The sequence below is a fragment of the Eptesicus fuscus genome, chromosome 21, assembly GCF_027574615.1.
Source record: "Eptesicus fuscus isolate TK198812 chromosome 21, DD_ASM_mEF_20220401, whole genome shotgun sequence".
In the NCBI taxonomy this organism is placed as follows: domain Eukaryota; kingdom Metazoa; phylum Chordata; class Mammalia; order Chiroptera; family Vespertilionidae; genus Eptesicus; species Eptesicus fuscus.
In genome coordinates, this window is record NC_072493.1 from 22,414,619 (window position 1) to 22,434,071 (window position 19,453).

Consider the following 19,453-nt stretch of genomic DNA (forward strand, 5'->3'; position numbering starts at 1 on the left):
AGTGTCCTATGTCCTGCAAAACGTTATTTAGATCTTTAAACAGTAAATATAAATGTCTGAAAACAGAAATGAAGGTTAGTTTAAGCCTCCTCCCCTGTAATTTATTTTTTTAATCCTCACCTGAGGACATGTTTTGTTTCGTTTTCTCATTGATTTTAGAGAGGCAGGGAGAGAGAGAAACATGGATGTGAGAGAGAACCATTAATTAGTTGCCTCCCCTAAGTGCCCCAATTGGGGATCAAATCTGCCAAGTATGTGCCCTGACCGGGAATTGAACCCACAACCTTTTGGTATATAGGACGACACTCCAACCAACAGAGCCACCGGCCAGGGCCTCCCCCGTACTTTCATTTAGCTGTTTGTGAACCACAGTGAGTGAGCATTCCGTCTTCCTTGAGAGCAGGCCCGCAGCATCTGCACATGGGAACACATTTGTGCAGCTCTATTACCTGCTATTATTTGCTGTTTTACAAGAGCCTGCGTACACTGAGCATCAGCTGCAGGTGGCCGACAAGCCAGGGAAAGCCAGTGCAGCTCAGGAGGCTGGCCGCCACCCCAAGGCCTCCTGCAGCCGGAGCAAAGGCTGTGCCCAGACACCGACACCTCATAGGACTTAGGAGAGCTCCGCAGCCCAAACCTTTGCCAGCAAAGACACAGAGCTTCCCATTTCCTGTGCTCCGGCCGCCGTCCAGGCTGCACACCGTGTCCTCCTGCCAGGGCGGTGGTCTGACCTCCTGCTCGGAGCCGCCTCCCACAACAGAGGCCCTGAGCAGCAGCGCTCTGGGCACCTCCCGAGGAGGGGCAGCGTGGTAAGCAGAAGGTCTTGTTTTACAGATGAGGAAACTGAGCCAGAGTGGGATCCAAACCTGCCCACGGGACAGCCTGGCGACAAGAGTTTACCTCTCTTTCACACGGTGCTTCCACCTGGGAGATGCAGCACCTGAGCATGTGTGCGTTCTGGTGTATAAAAGAATAAAGACCTCGGGGCCAGTCGCACAGTCGCGTTCCAGCAGCTGCTCTTCCACCTCTGGGCGCGGCTGCCAGACTCGCACCGAATGAAGATGTGCACAGCGTTGAAGACGTGCACAGTGGTTCTCTCTACCTTTTCCAAGTCACATGAAAAGTCAGGCTCTGGGCGCCACAGTTAAGGGGTAGTGGCAGTACACCTTCCTCCCAATTGTCTTGTGAATCTGGGTGCCCCAGCCCCAGAATGGGGCCATGAGTGGTTTTAGGGGTCATCACATCCAGGTGTCCTGAGGGTTACCTGCAGGCAACCCACAGGTCCTTTTCCATTTCCACTGAAGGGGAACCTTTGTCCCATTGGCCCAGGACTCGCAGGTTCAGAGGGTCCTGCAGGAGCAGTAGCTTACCTCCAGAAAGCGCTGGGTCTGGCTGGTACTGCTGGTATAGCGTTGGTCTGACTGGTTATAAGCGTTGGAGAAACTGGCTGGTATTGCTGAGGCCACCCCATTTTTGTCCCTGAAATATCTTTATGTGAAGTAAACTTGTCTGGAATAGCGATCAATACCTTAAGGACAACAGAGGTGCTACTACAAGTTTGAATCCCAACTAACTCATGGCTGAAAGGCTCTGTTAAGCACTGCCAAGTATGGATTTATGAGACAGAAACTTCAACTTATATACACAAGATGTTTTTAGGAATGCACCAAACGTAGGTTTAAATGAAAATAACAAATAGACTAGCTCCAGATAGTACAGTTCATTATCCGAAAGCCAGGCGCTCTTTGTCATTCAACTGGGGTGTGTCAGGATGGGCTTAGAATGACGCAATGACGCAATGAGCAGGACAGCGGGGAAGTGGGGCTGTTAGACAGCACTTCCTGTCTCTGCTCCCACCCGCCTTCAGAGTCTCATCTTCAGCCCTTTTTTAAACATTTTTATTGTTTTATTAATTTGAGAGAGAGAGAGAAACATCGATTTGCTGTTCCACTTATTTATGCATTCATTGGTTGATTCTTGTATGTGCCCTGACTGGGGATCAAACCCACAACCTTGGCATATCGGGACGATGCTCTAACCCAGTGGTCGGCAAACTGCAGCTCGCGAGCCACATGCGACTCTTTGGCCCCTTGAGTGTGGCTCTTCCACAAAATACCACGGCCTGGGCAAGTCTATTTTGAAGAAGTGGCGTTAGAAGAAGTTTAAGTTTAAAAAATTGGGCTCTCAAAAGAAACTTCAATCGTTGTACTGTTGATATTTGGCTCTGTTGACTAATGAGTTTGCAGACCACTGCTCTAACCAACTAAGCTACCAGGCCCGGACCTTCAGCCCATTTTTAAATAGATTCAGAATTTCTCACCATTACCAATCCCAACGCCACCAGATGACCCCTAATAATAAAAAGGTGTGAACGTGACTGCTGTTCTCTAATGTCCAGTCACTCGGTGGTCCCCATGTCCGCCTCAGGATCGGACCCACAGGCTCAGTCACTCTCGGTCTCCTCATCCTCCGAGGTCTGGTCACTGCTCTCAATCACTTCTGCCACTTTGCAGGACAGGTTTTTAGATGTTACAACTAAAAGAATCACAAATTATTTTAAAACGTGTTAACTAAGGGCTAATTAGCAAATCCTTTCCCCTCCCGTTATTCTGGTCAATGTAGAAAAAGTCTCTTGGGCTCTACCTCTATCTATTTTGCAACTTATTTTATAATTTCATTATTTGGGGCAGGAAATGAACAGGTAAAATTTGCCTGCTTATAAATAAAATTTTCTCCTAGGAAAACTACCTGTAAAAGTATTACAAGAAGGTATGCTACCCTAACCGGTTTGGCTCAGTGGATAGAGCGTCAGCCTGCGGACTGAAGGGTCCCAGGTTCGATTCCGGTCAAGGGCACATGCCTGGGTTGCGGGCTCAGTCCAACCTGCAGGGGACAGCCAATCAATGATTCTCTTTCATCATTGATGCTTCTATCTCTCTCTTCCTCTCTGAAATCAATAAAAATATATTTAATAAAAAAAGGTATGTTTATAACCAAGAATTGATAGCTCCTCAATCTGGGACATGTAGCATCAAGATCAACCACAGGAAAAAAACTAATCCCTAAGGGCTTTACATGAATCACCAATCTCCCCAAAGGCCACACATTCCTATGATCAGCGATCAGCCGAGTGACTATGTCCACCCGTGGCACTCAGGACCCACCCCTCTCTCTAGGGATGGGGACATCCCCTCTTACCCTTGGAGAAGTGGCTCTCCTCTTCACATTCTTCCCAGTGGTCAAAATCGAAAGTCACATTAGGATTCTGCACAACAAAAATGTACATTAAGTGAGAAAACAACACACGCTCAGGTTGTTAAGACCAGCCAGTTAATTTCAACTCACCCTCTGCCTGAGTAAGCTACACCACGATTCCCTTCTCTCTTTTGCCAGAGTGATTACAGGTTCCTCGTTTTTAATTACACATTTGCAATCGTCCTTTATTATGCTGGCCTGCAGCTCCAAATCAGCCACGTAAAACTTTCCTCCTACCCAGGCACTAGGGTTACAAAAAGAAAAGAGTCAATTTCTTAAAATGTTGGGAATGATTTCTATTTTACTCTGTAAGATTTACATAAACCTACCTGAAAACGACTCTATCTCTAAAATATTTGCACTTGTAATCTTCTACATTCCTTATTCTTATCTTCAGTATGACCACATCGTCTTTTTGGAACCATTGTATTGGGGGGTGGAAGCTGGAGGAAAAGAAAAGGGCTGACATCTCCCCACCACTGCCCGGTGAGGACGGAGAGCGCCTCGGGAGGGGCGGCCATACCTCTGCAGAGGCTCCGTCGCTCCGTTCACGGAAGCAGCTCCAGTGTTCCCAGGTGAAGCTTCTGTACAAAAGGTCACATTTCCCCAGAGGTTATTTATATGCAACTCCATAATGTAAACACATATGTACTTTTTTGCACTTTATGCAACTTTTAGCCGAGGAAGTACTCCCTAAGAGCATAATAACCTAAGTTCATAGTAACCTAAGTATACAGCTGCAAAGAATAATTAGAAAAAACTAAAACGCACTTCACTTAGTAAAACTAATGAAAACAGGCTTTGACAAATAGTACAATTAAACAACTGGGAGATAAGAGATCAATCAAAGGGCTTGTATGCATGCATATAAGCATAACCAATGGATGCAAAACTCTGGGGGGTGAGGGCATATATGGGAGTGGGGTGGGCGGTGGCAATGGTAAGTTATGTACACGTATAATACCTTAATTAAAAAAATTGAAGAAAAAAAATAAATAAATAAACAACTGGGAAACTAAGGTTACTCTCTGAAAAGCACCCACATTACAACCGGTGGCTGCAGGACACACGTGTTCAGGCTCCTCCACTGTCTTCACCTGCTAGGACCCACTAAGGTGACTTCCACAACAGAAGGCAGGGCACGCAAGGAACAATACTAAGCACAAAACTTTCTAAAACAAAGCTACTAAACTTCTCCAGCTAAAATATTTGAAGCTTCCATCCAAAGACTGTGTCCATAGCAACTTGAATAACAATAATCAAAAACTGCAAACAACACAGACAATGGGGCAGTAAGGGCCGGGGTGCGGGGGGGGGGGGGGAGTGGCCAGGGGGGGTGGAGGGAGTCAATGGGGGAAAAAGAGGGACATAGGTAATACTTTCAACAATAAAGAATTATTTTTTAAAAAACAAAATCACATCATCGATCAACAGGTGAACTGATGAACTGTGGTATATTCATAGCAGAGAAAAATGTCAGCAATAAAAAAATTCACTGCTACACAATTATCTAGATGAATTTCCCAGACATACGCTGAATGAAGAAGCCACAAGAGTGTATACTATGTGCTTCAGCAAAACTGATGGTGACAGAAGTCAGAGCAGCAGTTATTGGGTAAGGTTCCAGACGAGGAAGGTGCCTAAGGGAGACTTCAGGGTTTTGGACACGTTCTTGGCCTGGTTACTGGACATACACACGTGTAAAAATATCTGGTGAGCGGTGTGCACTTTACGGAATGAACGTTATATCTCAAACAGTAAGAAGTGAAAAAGTCACCCCAAAAAAACAAAACACTACTGGAAGCTGAATTGTCAAAAATAGGAAGTTGGGCAATCACCTTCTCTATAATTCATCTAAAAATGGAGAGCCTACACAGGGGAACATTTCTAATAATGATTTTATTAACCAGCCTTTAAGTAACCAACCATGCTTCCGGTTTTCTAAGTTCGTTCCGGAGTCGGCACCTCTCTCTGAAGCCCCATCCTCTTGCCGTGTGCTCTGCAGACAGGCGGCATCTTCTGTGGACGGCGGTGCCCTGGACAGAACAGGTGAAGTCAACTCCGAGGAGACAGGCAAAACCTGCTCTGCAAGGACTTCCCAGCCAGAGGCAGGCAGGCAACCAATGGCCATGCTGTGCCCACTCCCACGAGCCACAGGCACGCTGAGCTCACGGCTCCTTTACAGACGCCCCAGGACAGCCAGCCCTGCTCACTCTGTGGGCCTGGCATCAAGCACCGAGTAGATGACTGATACATATTATTAGATAAATGCAGCAACTCATTTGCCAAAGTTAAGTTCCCTGTTCAGTCATTCAATTTGAGAATAACATACTGCCCCCCACTTTAAAGAGGATAAAAGGGCAGAGTAAAAGCCATCTCCACCCTGCCCCCCTCCCACCACTGCCATCCCTTCCCTCCCCCTGCAAACTATCTGCAGGCCATTCTAAGGTGTCTGGGGAAACACCCGAGGGACTCAGGCACTATGCTTGTTTGTTTCACAGATCTTGGCACACAGGCAGGAAAGCCGCGGGCACTGTCCGGAAAAGCTGACACCCACAGAGGCCCGGGCAGGAAGTAGGCATGGAAAACTGCAACAGACCTTTTAAGGCCCAGAGGAGAAACTTTTTTCTTCTTTCTCTTCTTAAAGAATACCCTTCAACATTTCATATAATACTGGTTTGGTGGTGATGAACTCCTTTAGCTTTTTCTCATCTGTGAAGCTCTTTATCTGACCTTCCATTCTGAATGATAGCTTTGCTGGGTAGAGTAATCTTGGTTGTAAGGTTCTTGCTATTCATCACTTTGAATATTTCTTGCCACTCCTGTCTGGCCTGCATAGTTTCTGTTGAGAAATCAGCTGACAATCGTATGGGTGTTCCCTTGTAGGTAACTAACTGTTTTTCCCTTGCTGCTTTTAATATTCTCTCTTTGTCTTTTGCTCTTGGCATTTTAATTATGATGTGTCTTGGTGTGGTCCTCTTTGGATTCCTTTTGTTTGGGGTTCTCTGCGCTTCCTGGACTTGTAAGTCTATTTCTTTCACCAGGTAGGGGAAGTTTTCTGTCATTATTTCTTCAAATAGGTTTTCTTTTTATTTTCTTTTATTTTTTATAAATCTTTATTGTTCAGATTATTACAGGTGTTCCTCTCCCCCCCCCATAGCTCCCCTCCACCTGATTCCCCACCCCACCCCATACCCTTACCCCCCACCGTCTTCATCCATAGGTATAAGATTTTTGTCCAATCTCTTCCTGCACCCCTCAGACCCCCTTCCCCCTGAGAATTGTCTGTCGCCTCCCTTTCTATGTCCCTGATTCTATTATATTCACCAGTCCATTCTGTTCTTCAGATTTTTTTATTCACTTGATTTTTAGATTCACTTGTTGGTAGGTATGTATTTGATGTCTTTTTGTTGTTCATAATTTTTACCTTTACCTTTTTTTTCTTCTTCCTCTTCTTAAAGAATACCCTTCAGCATTTCATGTAATCCTGGTTTGGTGGTGATGAACTCCTTTAGCTTTTTCTTGTCTGTGAAGCTCTTCGTCTGACCTTCAATTCTGAATGATAGCTTTGCTGGGTAGAGTAATCTTGGTTGTAGGTTCTTGCTGTTCATCACTTTGAATATTTCTTGCCACTCCCGTCTGGCCTGCATAGTTTCTGTTGAGAAATCAGCTGACAGTCATATGGGTACTCCCTTGTAGGTAACTAACTGTTTTTCTCTTGCTGCTTTCAAGATTCTCTCTTTGTCTTTTGCCCTTGGCATTTTAATTATGATGTGTCTTGGTGTGGTCCTCTTTGGATTCCTTTTGTTTGGGGTTCTGTGCGCTTCCTGGACTTATAAGTCTATTTCTTTCACCAGGTGGGGGAAGTTTTCTGTCATTATTTCTTCAAATAGGTTTTCAATATCTTGCTCTCTCTCTTCTTCTGGCACCCCCATAATTCAGATGTTGGTACGCTTGAAGTTGCCCCAGAGGCCCCTTACACAATCTTCATATTTTTGGATTTTTTTCTTTTTGCTTTTCCGGTTGGGTGTTTTTTGCTTCTTCATATTTTAAATCTTTGACTTGATTCTTGTGATCCTCTAGTCCAGTGGTCGGCAAACCGCGGCTCGCGAGCCACATGCAGCTCTTTGGCCCCTTGAGTGTGGCCAAAGAGCTGCATGTTTGGGGTTTGGAGGTGCCCAGATGAGGCCCAGCTGTGAAGCAATGCAAGCTGCTGTCCAGCCTTGGGCCTTCTTTTGGAAGCTCTGGGGTTCTCTGACCCAGCTGCAGTTTGTTAGGTTTTAGATTGCAAAAGGCTAGGCCATTCATATGCAAAAGTCTCTGCACACAGCTTGGGTGGGGTTGTAGATTGGGTGGGGCGGGATCTCAGGGAATCACCAGGGCAGAGAAAACAGCAATGGCTGATGTCAGCGTTGCCCCGAAGAGGTCCCAGAGTCTCTGTGTCCCATGGCTCTGTGCAGGAACAATGATCGCTGTAAGCACCTCTGAGAGAAAGCTGCCCTCGTGTTCTGGCCCAATGCCAGACAGTCCAGTTTCTCCCTGTATGAGTCTGGATCCCCAGAGTCTCGCCTGGAACTGGAGTTCAGAGCAGTTGGGAGCTTGTGTCTCCCTCCCGATTAAAAAAGACAACAGCATACTCAGTTGCCAGCCCCTTTCCGCGTGCGTGCCTCCGTACCTCCGCACTTCACTTCTGCACCTCCACACCTCCTCCCAGTCTCAGTGTGCTTTTCTCTTTCCTTCCAGTTGTATAAATTCCACTCAGCCAGCCTTCCCGTGGTTCTGGATGATATCCATTTTGTCTTTTAGTTGTAGTTTTGAAGTGGTTGTGCGAGGCAGCAAGTTCAGGTGTTTAACTATGCCATCTTGGTTCCTGACCAGTCAAGTTTTTAAAAGCCTTTTGTTCCACATCCTTGTCAACATGGTATTTTCTTTCATTTCTGGTGAATATGTAGTGGTATTACTGCATTGTGTTTTTAATCTGCATTTCCCTGATGGCTAATGAGTTTAAGAATCTTTTCACATACTAATCATTAGACAATTAATTAGTTGGGCACTGTGAAGTTTCAAGTCTTTTGCCCAGTTTTCTACAGGTGTCTATCCTAATTGGAACGAGTTCTTGACTTGAGTCCTTGGGCAACACACGCTGTATCATCCTCCCGCTTTGGGGGTTGCGAGCGTACATTCTCAGAGCGACTTTCAGTGTCTCACACTGCTGGTGGAAGTATAGACTGGTACAACCAACGTGGAAAACTTGGGGGGCAGTAGCTCCAGCTTGACTCAGCGATTCTATTCTATCAGAAATACATTCTTTTTAAAATATATATTTTATTGATTTTTTACAGAGAGGAAGGGAGAGGGATAGAGAGTTAGAAACATCGATGAGAGAGAAACATCTATCAGCTGCCTCCTGCACACTTCCTACTGGGGATGTGCCCACAACCAAGGTACATGCCCTTGACCGGAATCGAACCTGGGACCTTTCAGTCTGCAGGCCGATGCTCCATCCATTGGGCCAAACCAGTTAGGGCAGAAATACATTCTTAAATGCACCAAAATGCATGCAGGAGAATGGGTAGGGTACCACCTGAAGCAGCCCAGAACTGGGTATTTCTCCCATCGACAGTAGAATGGGTAATCATGGTGCATTCACACAATGAGATATAATGCAGCAATGGGAATGTCAGGCCTACGCTACATGCACAACATGAATGCATTTCACAAATCACGCTGAGCTAAAGAGCTAGATATAAGAGAGACACACTGCATGATTCCGCTCAGAGGACAAACTGAGTGCTGCCCTGGAAGGGAGGAGCTGGTCTGAGTCGCGTCCTGTTTCTGATCCGGGGCTGGTTTCTGTGCTCAGAAAACCTATCAAACGACATTTACAACACGTGCACTTTACTGTCTGTGAGCTGTCAATAAAATCTAATAAAAACTCATTCCATAAGAGACACACAGGCGAAATAATACATCTGGGATCCATTTTATAACACTCCACAAAAACAACAGTGAAGGCTGAGGTCTGGTTAAAACAAGATTCCCAAAAGAAACTACTGAAGCTGAGTGATAAAAACAGGGAAACTCATTAAACTGTCTACTTTCAAAAAATGTCTATAACGCTTGTAAGTTCTATTTCCACGAAACAGCTCTTCCAAAAGAGAGACAAAAACCCACTTACAGTGTTTGGCTTAGGCTTTCTTCAACAGTTTGTATTTTAGCTCCTTCGTACAATTTTTTCAGTTGTTCTATATGTTCTGGATTATCAATGCCCATTCCCATTGACAAAATTTCAGCTCGAACATTGTAATCAATGACAGAAGTTTTCAAATTTAAAAGTTTTGTAACGTGCACCTTGAATCAAAGAAAAAAAAATACATTTGCAGATCAAACTTTGAACTTTAAATGAATCACAAGCACGCTCACGTGGCCTCTCGATCCAGCTCTGTAATGTGTGATGCCCTTGGGCACATGCCACCGTGTGCAAGGGCCTCCCACTCACAGCCAATCATTTCATAACCAAGTCCCACACCACACAAACACCATCAGCCTGGGGCAGGGCCAAGACCAAATCCTGGCATGGAAGCCCCAGACAAGACCAATCTGTAATGCTGTAACCACCCACAACAGTCAGGATTTTTCTGATTTTTGCTCCGGTCCTTTTACCTCTCTCTACAAGGAAGACCCTGGTCTCCAGGTGCCCAGAAAGGCTCTCAGCCAAAGCCCTGAATCCTGTGTTCAGGACAGTTTCCTCCACTATCTCTTCTGCAACCAAAACATTCTCACCCATTTCATTTTACACAAAATTAACTGATTCCTGTTGATCGGAAACGCACACCCAGGACTGGGCATCCCTTTCATGGCGTGCTGGCACTGCCTGAGGCACCTTCCGAGCGACCCCTGGGATGTGTCCCATGTGGGACTGGTGCTCCTATCCCACAGTGGAGAGCCAAGTGTTAGAGTGGAGAAGGCAAAGGCATGGGTCTGTCTCCCCCAGCGTGCCCCGGCCACTGCTACACTTTAGAGCTGCCCAAGCATATTTGCCAGGGGTGGGGAGGGGTTTCTTCTTCTTACTTTTTTTTTTTTTTTTTTTTGCATTATTCTCTTAGCTATAGCTTTAAAAATTGCTGCTTGATGAAATTTCCATTTTTCTCCAATAAAGAACCACAATATTGACTATTACAGTACCAACTAGTAATCTCTACCTTCTCTTCTAAAAATCATTTATCCTCTTACTCTTAACACTTTGCACTTGCTTGCTTTTTTCTCGATTCCTTTATTCTAATGCTAACGGTGTCGAGTCACACTCAACATCCGAGTGCAAAAGGTTAAATATCATGCCCAATCCAAATTCTTTTTAAAGTTTTAAGGCATTTCCAATCTTACAAAAATAACTTCCAGCAGAAGTTTTTACAAAATGAATTCCTTTAAAACTGATCAATAATCAGTAACTAAGATTTAACTCGAATAGAGAAAAACTTTGACTTGAAAAGTAGAGCTCCTGGGTCCGGGGAGGAGATGGTGCCCGCGTCAGAGGGGATGCACTGAGACCCTATGTACATGGCCCTGTCCCACAGTCACCACCCTTCCCCACATCAGCTCACAGGATAGGAGTCTCTGTTCACCAATGAAACTCAAGTGTCCCATACAGGTCGTACCTAGCACACAGTAGGTACTCAATCAATATTTAGTGAATAAATGAGATAGAAACTATGAACATAATAAAACCTATTTTTGAAAGCCCACAGGCTGGAACTCTCCACACTACCAATCACGTGTCAGGACTTTAAGCTCATTTACAACTAGATGGAGGGCAATCACTGACCCCAGGCCTCCCCACCTATGTGAACAGACTGTGGAACCGACCTAACAGTGCACAACCAACACTTTAAAAAGTGGAACAGGCAGAACTGTAAACATTAGAGACTGTCACATAGTAAGGACAGTTTCATGAAGCTTGTCTTGGTTGTGTGTGAGTGTGTGTGTGTGTGTGTACACACACATGCATGTTAGCACTGGGAGACAATGCAAAAGATTTCTTTAAACAAAAACACCACAATCAAATTATTACCCAAATAACATGAAAAAAACTCCTCCTAACTCAGAGCCCCGAATAAGCCTCCATTCATGTGAGACAAAAGTTATTCAAAGCAACAGGTTAGAATAACGTGGACTATTTCAGAGGCCCATTCAAACACACATTTCTTTTTAAGAAAACTGTGTACTTACCATTGGATCAATCCAAACTGTATTTCCTAAAGCAAATACCACTTTTGCATCATGCAATTTTCCAGTAACTTTATGATGAATGTACCTAGTAACCTGAAAAACACACTGAAGCGAGTTAGTTATGTGAAGCTTTAAGGAAAGTCCTCATTCTGTACACGCTATGTGGTTCTGCAACGAACTCTTCCATGCATTTCATTCGAGCCCACAACCATCCCATGAAGTAGGTTATAGAGGGCAGTGTGCCCCTTCCGTCGACCAGAGTGAGTAACAGTGGAGTTTAATACGGGCAGGTGTGAGTCCTGGCCGGTGTGGCTTCGTGGATAGTTGGCCTGCAATTCCTGATCAAGGGCATGTACTTGGGTTGCAGGCTCAATCCTGGCCCTGGTTGGGGTGTGTTCAGGAGGAAACCAACTAATGTGTCTCTGTCACATCGATGTATGTGTGTGTGTGTGTCTCTCTCTCTCTCCCCTCCCCCACCTCTTCTCCTCCCTCACTCCCTTCCACTTTCTCTGAAAATCAATGGAAAAATATCCTCAGGTGAGGATTAACAACAAAAGGGCAGGTGCTCAGGCTGAGTTCACCAGGTCCATGCCCCTGGACTCCTAATACTGCGCGCTTCCTACCGTGGACATGTGTTCCCACTTCCTCTGTAACTATCAACCTGTCTTTAAGGCATGGATGATTATTTCCTTGAAAGCTCAATGAGAGCGAAGCAGCGTTCCTGCAGGTGCAGGGGAGGCAGGCACGCGCGGAGCTGCTCTGCACCAGGACCTGAGAGGCCCAGCAGATGAGACCTGTCTGAGCACTGTCAGGCACATTTTGACTCCTGTAAAGCAGACTGGGAGGGAGCTGGCTCATCGTGATTGGATTATTTCCACCTCCATTGAACTTTGTAATTAATTTGAAAGAACACGCACAGGAGAACGTTGCCCCCATTTCTACAGGAGGCTCCTCTTCAAGAAATACTTGTGGTTGATCACCTTGACAGACCCAATGTTTCTTGACCATGACTTTCTTGCTAATGGCTACACCCCCAGAATACATATGGCACCAGCACACAGTAGACAATCAGCAAATATTTTCTGTGAAGGAAAAGACTGCTATTTAATCAATAACAGTCTATTATACTAAACTCACTACAGGAAGGCTGTGTGCTCACCCTGTGTGGTGGAAACATTCACCTATGTATTTCCTGGATAACGTGCAACCTTGTGTATAACCCAAATTGTTTTTACTTTGCCAACTGCAATGGCTTATTTCATATCACTAATCAGAGGATACAAAACAACTTCCTCTGAAGAACCAGAGCATCCTTATGAACAGGCCTTATTGCTCTGGGGATGAGGACTGTCTGGTGACCTCTCCCAGGCGGTGAGCACCTCTGCAGCCCATGTTGGGAGGCCGCGGGAGCCCACCCTGGACCACTCTTCCATGCCCCTTGTCCTGGCCCATGTTGTTTTCTTGGCTCACGGCCTCATCCAATCTACTTGATGACATCCTAGTCACTCCTCCCAAAGGCCCAGAGAAATGTTCCTTCCTTTGAGAGCTTCTCTGAACTCTCTCTTTCTTCATCCGTCCTCCCAACCCCACGGAATTACCTGGTCACTCCAGAAAGTGGCATCATCTGTGCCCCCTCTGACCAGGGTATCCATTTTGTAGATTCTTACACTGTTTCTTCTCCTTAAGCTGACAGCCGATTTACTTGATCGTGACACACATTTCCGACCAATTCTACGTCTGTGAGAGCTGATGATGATGATGGCAACCCGCCCCGGCCAAAGGGGTGCCTGTTCAGAGCTGGGTCTCTGCAGGCTGGCCGTCAGCGCAGCCCACGCCTGCAGGGACCCAGGCAGACGGTGCTTTCTCTGCTCAGGAACAGGAAGCATTTACCCAACCTCAACACTGTAAATTCAAACAAACCTCAGTTCTGTGTTAAGTATACTCTAAAAGTCAGCAAACTGTAAAAAGCCGAAATAACGCTCACCTTTGGATTCCATTCTATTTCATTGTCAGCGGGTTTCACTCTACAAACAATGAACTCCATGGCTTGTGGGGGCAGAGCCTGGAAGTTTTCTGGGAGATGCAGCAGCTGATCTCTGGGGATGGGTCCAGTCCTGCCTTCATCTATAAACTTTACAAGGACAGTATCTAGGGCCCACGTGTCTGCTTTTTGGCTCACCTCCAACACCTGAACTCTGAAGAACAGCAGTGGCACCAGTTTAACACAGAGATTCTAAAATGAAGATACCCTTTGCCTCAACTTACCCATTAAGTGCTAAATATATAGTAAGACCCCGAGCTGCATGGTTTTACTCCATAGTAGGAATAAAATACCTAGAGCTGTCAAGAGCACTTAGCAATGGTTTATTTAAACCATACCTCAAATAGAGTAAATCCCTTTATTTGACAACACATTAAAAATTAACGTAGCAAATTAAAAGTTTCTCAATCTAGGTTATCACCAAGTGGAGTAGGGTGTGGCATCCAAAGGATGCAGGTGCCAACAGGTATGTGAGTCATCGAATGCCGAGGTTGGAACACTGCCCCTTATTGATCTGACCTTAGACGAATTACACAGCCTCGCCAAGGCTCAGTATGCTTATCTGTAAAATGGGAACAATGCCACATCCTTTGTGAAAATTGAGTTAAAGATATATGTGTATTTAGCACACAATGATGGCTCCATAACTGTCAGTATATAAATGCTACAGTCATCCAGGTTCTGTGCGCAAGGCTCTGAGTCCCGGGTGTAGAACTGTGCCCAGGGTCTGGGGGCCATGACCCTGACATCACCATTCTGGGAGTCAGCAGGCCTAGCAAGTGAACAGTTGGCCAAACGAACAGAAGTGAAAATGGGGGTTCAATAGCGGTTCAAGTCACCTTATGCTTCATAACTTTTCAAGATGAAATAACAGACATTCTACCTGTGAAAAAGTGTTTTCTCTGCTAATCCATATAATCCAAATTTCTCCACCTTTTCAATGGCTGTTTTATTACTGGAATCCTTAAAATACTGCTTCATTTCAGCATTAAGAGTTGCATAAAGATCCACATGTTTATCAACTATACGACCAAAGTAATTTGTTGCATTCAGAATGTAAAAGGGTATTATCTGAAACATAAAAACATGGCCAGGAAATAAAACCAAGTTAAACTCAGGACCTGCCTGCAAAAATCAGCACCTGACCTAAGAACCCAAAGCACATGAACAGAGATAAAAGAATAAACTGGAAAACTGGCCAACAAGCAAACAAAACACAATAAAAACATTACTCCACCACAAATAATTAGCTTCACTTTAAATCTACCGGACCATTTTTTTTTGTAAATCTCATTATTTTAAAATTGCATTATTAGTTATAAGTATCCCTTTATTTACTTTTTAACTGCACTTTATAAAAATCTTAAAATAGCATCCCCTTCTCTTGAGCCCTTTCTGACCTTGGCTCCTGTAACAGGCGGTATTCCAGTAAGAGCCTACTGTGCATGAGGCACTGGGCAAACAGATGAAGCCACGTCCAGCAGGGACCCTCAGCAACTCTCGGATGGACAGATGTGCCACAGCCAGAGTGTGCTCAGGAAGACAGCTCTTCACAGTCAAGTGTATGTAGAGTCACTGGTGTGTGAGGGGAGTGCTGGCGTGCGTGTGCAGTAGCAAGAACATGGATAAGGGATTCCAGACACGGGGAGCAAACAGGCAGGAGCATTAAGGCAGGAGCCCTGGCTGCCCAGAGCAGTGCCAGGAGTGAGAACTGGTGACTTGGTGGAATGGTGGAAAGGGTAGTGCTGACTCAGAGGCGGGCAAGGTAGGGGTGAGGTCACCCCTTATGATAGAAAAGAGTGTCGGACCTCACCAAGCTGACAGCCTCTGGTCCCCTCCAACTTCACTGCCTGACCCTCTCCCTCTCTCACTGCCAGTGAGTCTTGTGCTGTCCACAAACAATCCGCATTACCTCCTACCTCAGGGCCTTTGTACATGCTGGTTCCTCTGCCTGGAATATTCTTCCCCAGATCTTCCCATGGCTGGATCCTTCTTATCTGGCCCTCAATGCAGTTGACTCTCCTCAGAGAGTCCCTCCCTGCCTATAATTTTCAAAGGCCCCTTGTCCCCTGGCACCCTTACAGAGCACACCCCCTAGTATTTCCCTACATAGCACATCCTTCTTACTCACCTGTCCACTGTGGACCATCCCCACTAGAATGTCAGCAGAAAGAGGACCAGTAACATGTCAGTCTGGTTCCCAAGCCAGCCATTCTCCAGCACCCCATGGAGAAAGCCGCCCTAATAAACCGTCAGTGCTTACTCAAGCCCACCCCACCTCAGGCAGGAGTTCAGTATTCCTTCCTGCTTGGCAAAGATCCTTTCCAGGGAGTCTTCTCCCCTGTGGTTTAGAGGCCCCATCAGCCTGGCATTCCATTCATGAGCCCACTTGGTGACAGCAGTCAGTGAACATGAGGCAGTACGGAGGATGAGAAAAACTCACTACAATGTTACGAGAAATGGGCAGGGCACAATACATACACCAATAACAAAGATTTTTAAACAGATGTACAAAGAAAAATGAGGAAAAACATACTAAAATGGTAATGGTGATTGTTTTAGAACAATACGAGTAAAGGAGAGAGTTTCTTCCTCCCCGTACTTCCCAAATAAGCAGGCTTTATGTCAAGGAGAGGGGCCTCAGCACACACGGGTAAGCGGGTAAGCGAAGTCCAGGCCTGAGCGGCCTCATCTGCAGCGGTCCCCGCTGTGGGTCACTGGCACATCTAAAGACATAGGTTGGCAGAAAGGAGGCAGCAAAAAGCAGCTTGTGAACTGGACTCTCTCAACAGGAGAGCATGAGGCCTCCAGACAAGGTAGGGTTATCAACTTGTCCTGCTCTATCTCATACCGTTCTGTTTTCAGCACTGAAAGTCCCACATGCCAGAAAACAACCCTCAGTTTGGGCACCCCGGGAGGGTCCCTTCTCAACACCCCACCCCCCACCTGTTTTGATTCCACTCTCCCCAGCACCCATGCACATAACTAACTCAGTTTGTTATGGTCACAGGATATAAGGTAAGGGTAAAAAATCAATTGCCGCCCTAACTGGTTTGGCTCAGTAGATAGAGCGTCAGACTTCGGACTGAAGGGTCCCAGGTTCGATTCCTGTCAAGGGCATGTACCTTGGTTGTGGGCACATCCCCAGTAGGAGGTGTGCACGAGGCAGCTGATCGATGTTTCTAACTCTGTATCGCTCTCCCTTCCTCTCTGTAGAAAATCAATAACATATGTATTTTTTTTAAATCAATTGCATTTTTTTTAAGGGAGACATCTGTAATATTTTGTTTTTAATACATTTTTATTGACTTCAGATAGGAAGGGATGGGGAGAGAGAGATAGAAACATCAATGATGAGAGAGAATCATTGATCAGCTGCCTCTTGCACGCCCCCTACTGGGGACCGCGCTCGCAACCCAGGCATGTACCCTTGACCAGAATTGAACCTGGGACCCTTCAGTCCACAGGCCGATTGCTCTATCCACTGAACAAAACAAGCTAGGGCTCAATTGCATTTCTAAAACAACTAGAAAATAAAGTTTTTAAAAAATTCTCAACCAAGGATATGATTTTTAAAAATATAATTTTATTGATTTCAGAGTGAAAAGAAGAGGGAGAGAGAGATATAGAAACATCAATAATGAGAGAGAATCATTGACCGGCTGCCTTCTACACACCCCATACTGGGGATTGAACCGGCAACCTGGGCATATGTCCTGATGAGGAATCGAACCGTGACCTCTTGGTTCATAGGTCGATGCTCAACCACTGAGGCATGCAGGCTGGGCTAGGACATGATTTTATTTATTTGATAAACAGAGAGGGGGGGGTGGAAGGAGAAACATGGATGTGAGAAACATCGATGGGTTGCCTCCCATACCCACCCCAGCCGGGGATCAAATCCACAACCTAGGTATGTGCCCTGACACAAAGTCAAACTTTCAACCTTCTGGTGTACAGGACAATGCTCCAACCAAGTTTTGATTTTCAAGTGGGAGGAAATATTTGCTATATCTGACAAATGATATCCAGAATATATAAGGAATTCTTAAAACTCAACAAAAAGAAAACCCTAAGTTTTAAAAGTGCACATAAATTCTGAACTGAGAGTTCATAAAAGAAGAGATACAAATAGTTAATAAGCAGTGAAAAGATGTCCAAACTTCTTTATCACCAGGGAAATACAAAATAAAATATCAGTGCAAATGCCACAGAGTGGCAAAAATTAAAGACTGAGAATACTAACTACTGATGAGATTATACCAACCGGAATTCTCATATGCAGTGCTGGTGAGAATGCAGTTTCTTCTAAATATACACTTATCATATGACCCAGCAATTTCACTCCAAAGTCTTACTCAAGAGAAATGAAAATGTATAAAAGACTTGAAACACAAATGTCCATGGCAGCCAGAAACACAACCCACCCAAATGCCCATCAACTTGTGAACAAACTATGATAAATCCATATAATGGAATCCTACTCAGCAATAAAACAGAGCAACACAGATGAATCTCAAAAGAATTATGCTGATAGAAATGAGACACAAAAGTCTACGTACTGTATGATTCCATTAATATGAATTCTAGTAAAGACAAACTGATAGTTACAGAGCAGCGGTTACCAGGGGTTGGGGAGTGGGAAAAGGACTGACTGACTTCAAGGGGGAAAGGAGAGACCTTTCTGGGGTAACAGAAGTTTCAGTATTGTGATGTGGTATTGGTTACATGAGTGTATATGTTTATAAAAACTGAACAAACTAGCCTGGCCAGCATGGCTCCGTGGTTGAGTGTTGACCAATGAACCAGGAGGTCACGGTTCGATTCCCGGTCAGAGCACCATCCCCATGTGCAGGAGGCAGCCAATTGATGATTCTCTCTCATCACTGATGTTTCTATCTCTTTCTCCCTCTCCCTTCCTCAGTCCCCAGTCAGCGAGCTTGCAGAAGGCAACCGACCAATGTTTCTCACACCAATGTTTATCTCTCATATCAATGTTTCTCTCTCTCTTTTTCTCTCTCTAAAATCAATAAAAATACATATCCTCAGGTGGTTGAAAAAAAAGAGGCTTGGTTAGAAGGGTTCTGGGAAGATGGCGGTAGTCAGGTGTTATGTGTTTTTTTAATTCTCCCTGAATCTCCACATAAAAACAGATCAAAGAGACAGCAAACCAAAAAGCCAAGGAAACAATCTGCAATAAAACTGACAAAGTATCCCCATGGACCCCAATATAAAAGCAGATGAGGAAGACAACAGGGGAGAGAAAATCTAGGTGACCTTGGATTTGGCAATGATTCTGTATGCAACACCAAAAGCACAATCCATGAAAGAAAAAATTAGAATGTTGGGCTTCATTAAAATTAAGACCTTCTGCTCTGCCAAAAAATACTCTAAGGGAATAAAAAGACAAGCCACAGACTTGAAGAAGTTTTTTGCAAAATACATATTTGATAGAGGGCTGGTATCCAAAATATACAAACACTTAAAACTAAACAATAAGAAAACATACAACCACAGAACCAAGATGGCAACATAGGTAAATGCTGGTACGCACTGCCTCCTTCAACCACATCAAAGTTACAACTAAAATACAGAACAACCATCATCTAGAACCGCCCGAAATCTGGCTGAATGAAAGCCCTACAACTAGAGAAGTAAAGAAGAATATGCATCAAGATTGGTAGAAGGAACTGGAGGCGCAGAACAGGCTGGTCCCATACCCATGTGTGCCTTTTTTTTTAATTGGGAGAGATATCGTCAAAGCCTCCTGTGAGAAGCAGGGGGTCCCAACCCCATACCAGACCCTCAGCCCAGGGAAGCTAAGTCCCCATAACTTCAGGCTGTAAAAACTAGTGGGGATTGTGGCGGAGTGACAGGGATGCTACTGGAGTCCCAGTTGTTCCTCTTAAAGGGCCAGCACACAAACTTACA

The 19,453-nt window shown here is 45.0% G+C and overlaps 1 protein-coding gene across 1 annotated transcript in view; it reads right to left on the reverse strand.

Moving 5' to 3' along the window:
* Positions 1 to 2,413: 2,413 nt before the first annotated feature.
* The window catches only part of TDRD12 (tudor domain containing 12), a 99,955-nt gene continuing 82,915 nt past the window's right edge, over positions 2,414 to 19,453 (reverse strand). The window contains exons 24-33 of the mRNA XM_054710540.1: positions 14,406 to 14,593; positions 13,466 to 13,676; positions 11,482 to 11,574; positions 9,434 to 9,606; positions 5,182 to 5,291; positions 3,779 to 3,839; positions 3,585 to 3,698; positions 3,346 to 3,499; positions 3,199 to 3,265; positions 2,414 to 2,535 (exon numbers count right to left, since the gene is read on the reverse strand). Coding sequence (XP_054566515.1) covers positions 2,444 to 2,535; positions 3,199 to 3,265; positions 3,346 to 3,499; positions 3,585 to 3,698; positions 3,779 to 3,839; positions 5,182 to 5,291; positions 9,434 to 9,606; positions 11,482 to 11,574; positions 13,466 to 13,676; positions 14,406 to 14,593 — 1,263 coding nt within the window. The 3' untranslated portion in view covers positions 2,414 to 2,443. The remainder of the gene's footprint in view (positions 2,536 to 3,198; positions 3,266 to 3,345; positions 3,500 to 3,584; positions 3,699 to 3,778; positions 3,840 to 5,181; positions 5,292 to 9,433; positions 9,607 to 11,481; positions 11,575 to 13,465; positions 13,677 to 14,405; positions 14,594 to 19,453) is intronic.